The 5117-nt window shown below is 35.0% G+C and overlaps 1 protein-coding gene across 1 annotated transcript in view; it reads left to right on the top strand.

Annotated features, from left to right (window-relative positions):
• Nucleotides 1-5117, top strand: part of LRRC28 (leucine rich repeat containing 28) — a 47558-nt gene that overhangs the window by 5287 nt on the left and 37154 nt on the right. Inside the window, exons 3-4 of the mRNA XM_009708323.1 lie at nt 2120-2157; nt 2922-3059. Of these exons, the coding sequence (XP_009706625.1) occupies nt 2120-2157; nt 2922-3059 (176 nt within the window). The remainder of the gene's footprint in view (nt 1-2119; nt 2158-2921; nt 3060-5117) is intronic.

The following is a 5117-nucleotide window of genomic DNA, read 5'->3' as shown; positions in this document are numbered from 1 at the left end:
CAGGAATGAGCAAGTAGGGGTAGTAACTATTTAATGATGATTGCTGTAGGCAGAGTAGTTCATCCAATCTTGTCCGAAGAATGGATGTCACATGAACTGTATTATTTTGGCAATTAATTTTAAGCTGTAAGCCCCTGAGTCAATGTTTTCTTGCCTCCCCTTTTCTTCTAAGGTTATTATTTCTTTGTATGGTAGGATTGGTGGTGGGGGAGTTAAAAGGGACATCCTCTTTCCCCTTTTAACTCATTTGGCTCACTCTCAGTTGAGTAACTGATGGACTATTGATTCTGTGTATTTAATGGAAAGCTCCAAACAGAAGGAGGTGTATATCCGAGTAGTCTAATGCATTCAGCTGTCTGATCTTGTCATCTTAATTTGGCCCTTGAAACCACACCTTTCTGGTACACGCGACCGCAGTATAATTGAGCTGTTTTGTAGGTCACTGCAGTCTCTGACTCGCCTAAGAGACAGTCTTGTCTCATCATGCCCAAGTCTTGAGAGTATGTTTATGCTCTGAAGCAGTAAAATAAATATTTTTGTATTTGATATACTTAGTTTTTAATGATTTGCCATGGGGCATCATGAAATCTCCGTGTTATCTGATGGTGCCTTTAGGAAAACCTGTATAAATTACAGCTTAAAATAATATCTTACAAACACTGAGTTGTAGGAGTCAAACCTAATTATTTGGGATTCAGCAAGCTTAGTTGTACCACCATTATCCCACACATTCTAGTGGTCTAGAGAACTCCAGTGGACCTGTGGTTTGTGTAGCTCTAATAGTACAAGTCAATTTCTGATCAGGCAATAAGAGATTTTTTTTTTTAATAGAGAAGAGGCCACAAAATAAAGGTTTATTTAAAGAATAATTTGTTATAGTAGCTTTAAATTCTGCAAGATAAACTTAACTGATTTTAATTTTCCTGAAAGTTATATCCTTAGCAATTTCACTATATATTTATATAGTGAAAAAGTGTGTATATATAATATACTTTTTTGTTTTAGCTTGCCTGAAATAGCTCACAAGTATTTTCAGGAGCTGCGGCTGAAATAAGTAGGAGAATTCTCATCCTGAGGTTATATGTAAGGATTTCTGCAAACATATCTGCTATCCTTATGTTTGTTACATTTTTAGTAAACTTTAAATGTCTGCAATTTTTAAAGAAAAAGAGCAGGCTCAGATTATCCATGCAGTTGAAATGTTCATATGTCTTTTTCCTTGTTCTACCTCTGTCTCCCCAAAAAGATAGGCTCCTACTTCAGGAAGTGCTGTTTGGATAGAATGGAAAGAAATACACTGTGCAAATAATTTCTCTGTGTGCCTAAGCAATTGGACGTTGAGTACTCGGTATTCTGTTACAATTAGGTATCAGTATTTGAAAATTTTGTTACTGTTATTTTCTACAAGATCCATTCGTTCATTTGCAGCAATGTCGATTGAAAACTAAAATATGTAAAATCTAATATTTTTCTGTTCCTGGTAGTACTGGAAGTGCTCCAGCAGAGGGTGCCGAATATTCTTAGTGAGAAATCTGGCCACCCACAGTAACTACCTCAATGACCATGTGTGAAATTGGGTTTTTCTGTTGAGAAATGTACTCTAGGTTTGAAAAACCCATTTGCAGTGAGTAGATCATATGCTTGTTTCTTCAGTCAGTAAAGATGTAAGAGTTTATGCACAGGGGAAAATGTTTGTAAATGTATAACTTGGGTGGGTTTGGGCTTTTTTTCTTGCCTGGCATTTACTATGGAATAACCTGGTGATCCACTATGGTTCATTCTGGTTATTCTGTCTGCTTTGTTCTCCATCTTTTTGTTTTCCTCTTATGGCTCTCAAAACTAAAGCCCATTATTATTGTAACTGTGAATGTTTTGTGTTAAATAATTGTATGTAATTCTCTTTTATTTCTATGTTAATCATTTAATAGTCTAAGTGAAACTGAAGTACCTATCCATTGCCAGTTTATACAGTTTCCGCAGCATTTGTGGTCATAGAGAGGAATGGCTTTGAGGGTGCTCTTTCAGTCTGAAACTGGATCTTTTGCAAACTGATTATGTAGCAGAAGTCCTTGAGGGTAACAGGTGGTGTCCTCTGCTTTTTTTTTTCTCCTCCCCCCAGGTACCTTCATTCAAATAACATAGTTGTTGTACCTGAAGGTAAGTAATCTACCAGCTCACAATAAGTGGCAGGAATCATAAAATATTCATTTTTCTTCTTTGAAGAGGCCTATTTTTCCTTTATTTTCCCATAAAACATTAAAGTTTTTAATACAAAATATACCAGTGCAGCTCTTAGTCAATAATATCCTTGTTTATGCTATATTAAATTCTTTTAATGAATTCTCAAATGCAGCTAAATGCTGTTTGCTTCAGTTCTAATTGCAGAAAGTGAAAAGGCTAAATGGCACTCATCTACAGAAACAAAAATCTGGAGTGTCTTCTGCTTTCAGCCAGTTACCACACAGAATACTCTGCTGGTTTAGATTGTGACAGATTTGAAACCTAAAATACCAGGAACTCGTACTGGTTTCTCTTCCTTGTCTTAATTGTAGAGTTAAGTGCCTGACTTCAGGAAAGTACTTTAAACTCTTTATGAATATATGAATTGGATAGACTCAAAGCAAAACAATGGAAAAAGTGATTTCAGAGCAGATTCATCGGAGGAGAATCTGTATTAATAATCTGAGGGAGTATTCTGTACATAACTTTTTTTCCCTCCTGTCTCACTGCCAGCAGTACTATTTGTTAGATAGATAACCATTTCCACAAGTTATGTCATTCAGTTGTGAGACCGGCTTTAATACGTCAAAATGCGCTCAGACAGTTGTTAGGTACTGTGGCTTTTTATCCTTTTGTAGTCCTATTAACATTTTAACATTACTGTTGGGTCACATTCATGTTTTAATCTGTTCTCTCACAAGCCATTGGGTCCCTCGTTAAACTGCAGTTTCTGGACCTAAGTGATAATGCCCTCGAAATTGTGTGTCCAGAGATTGGCCGCCTGAGATCTTTACGTCATCTTCGCTTGGCTAACAACCAGCTGAAATATTTACCTGCAGGTAAGTACAAATGCATGAGGGATTACAGCAATGACAAATTCTATTTGAACTTAATTTACATAGTAATCTGTTCTAGGTTTATTCGTATCTTACAGTTGAAGCATGGTACAACTTGCATTTAAAGACTAGACAGGGATTACCATTGAATGTATTGTATTAAATATACTCTGTAGTTAGAAAAAAGCCATGCCGTATGTACTTGAGGTAAAGAGAAGTCCTGAAAAACGCTTCTGAAGTAAGAAAAAATGTATCTATCTAAGAGTCTTTGCCACTCTATCAAGAAAATATTGAACTTCCTTGAGAAGACACAAAATGCCAATGACAACTGTCATTATGATAAAATGATATTTCTTCCAATTTTCCAGAACATAAAGGATTCCATTCCTTTTTTTTTTGCCCAACAGCCCCTTTCTTGTATTTTCTAAAAAGACACATGTCTAGTAGGTTTGCCTATGGGACTTGTACTTCACTATGACAGTAAATAACAAATGTTTGTCTTGCCAGTTTATAATAAAAAGGCAAAATTTATTCAAAGTAAATGTGACACAAAGTCACTAAAAGTTGGCCATAGGCAGATTTTGAATGATTTTTTTTTTTGCCTTCTAAATACTTTCATAAGCAGACATAACTGATTATTCTTCTATCACCTTTATATCTTTTCAGATAAGATGATGGTGATTTTAAATTTTTTTTTAATCTTTCTCTGGTGTATTTGCATTTTCTGATCTGCAAAGATGATTAAAAAAAAATAAATCCAAGGCCAGCATTTCAAAAAACTGGTCTAACTTAATCTAACAGGATTAGCTTTTGGCTCTAATTTTAACTAACTTCTCAATGTGACCTTCATGTGTTTGTAAGTTCACGTTGCATATTCTCAATAAATATATTGCAATTGCTCCTTGAATTTTTGGGTGCAGAAATGTAGCTGTCCTTTCCTTGTACTTTCTTAGGCATAATAAGTTTAATAAAAACACGTCAAAGGATGGTTATGATTAGAAAGAAAAAAATTTATATGACTATATAGATGCTCTGGAATGAAATTAGATAAACCTGTTAAACATTATGACCCAAGGCCAATAAAATTTCCATCAATTTTCAAATGTCCTACATTCAAAAGAAAGGAGTGACTTGAGTGTGCTTTATGTTGCTCAAAGATAATTTACCTTATGGTGCTGTACCATAAAAGAAAGACTTGTTCAAAGAAAGTGACACGTTTTCTGCAAAACTTCACACATTAACTTAAAAAGGTTCCAAAAAAGACTTTCAAAAGGATAATTTACATAACTGAAGAGTTGATTTCGAGTCTACCACATTTGATTAGGAATTGGTATCAGCTGCATAGGCATGGTGCATTTAATTTCTCTTGAAGTTTACAAAATTTGGTACAGAGCATTATCCCTAAGTGCGTTTAGTTTTGTGTACATGAAAATTTTGCATGCTTAGAAATAATACTACTGTTGCCTACCTTTGAATTGGAGAATCCAGTGGTGTCTGGTCTTTCTGTTTTTGCTGGTAGTGTACCATCAGTTTATACATATGCCATTACTGCTATCATTGCTAATCCTGTCTGTTTGGATTCTGTCACTATCAATGTGACCGGATGTCATACAGCTTGAGTGCTACCAGTCTGAGCAAGATTAACTTTCCAGTGGGCAAACTCTCCAGTGTAAGTGAAAGACTAATCTACTGCCTGGAGTGTTTCCTATACATAACACTTCCTGAGGAGGGCTTCCAAGCATATTTTCATAGTTTTTCTTTGTAAAATTGTGAAGATTTCTAAGATGACTTTAGAACAAAATCTTCAAGTTTGAAAATAACATTTATGTTCAACAGTTGAAAAAAACAGAGCAAAATAGTAAGTTTTGATGAATTGTTTTATCCTTAATTATATTGGTAGCATGAATCTTCATAATGGTCTTAAATAGCATTCTGTCAGGAAAGCTAGCAAAGTCAATAAAATGAACTAGGATGGGATGTGATTTCACTGCAGTACATCATTTTGCTGTGTGTTAACTGCTTTCTTTACAGCAGATACTGCATTGCAATGCATTGTTAGGG

Source organism: Cariama cristata, unplaced genomic scaffold (genome assembly GCF_000690535.1).
Source record: "Cariama cristata isolate BGI_N322 unplaced genomic scaffold, ASM69053v1 scaffold10289, whole genome shotgun sequence".
Classification (NCBI taxonomy): domain Eukaryota; kingdom Metazoa; phylum Chordata; class Aves; order Cariamiformes; family Cariamidae; genus Cariama; species Cariama cristata.
Note: the sequence above shows the minus strand (reverse complement) of the source record. Positions and strands in the feature narration are given on the sequence as shown.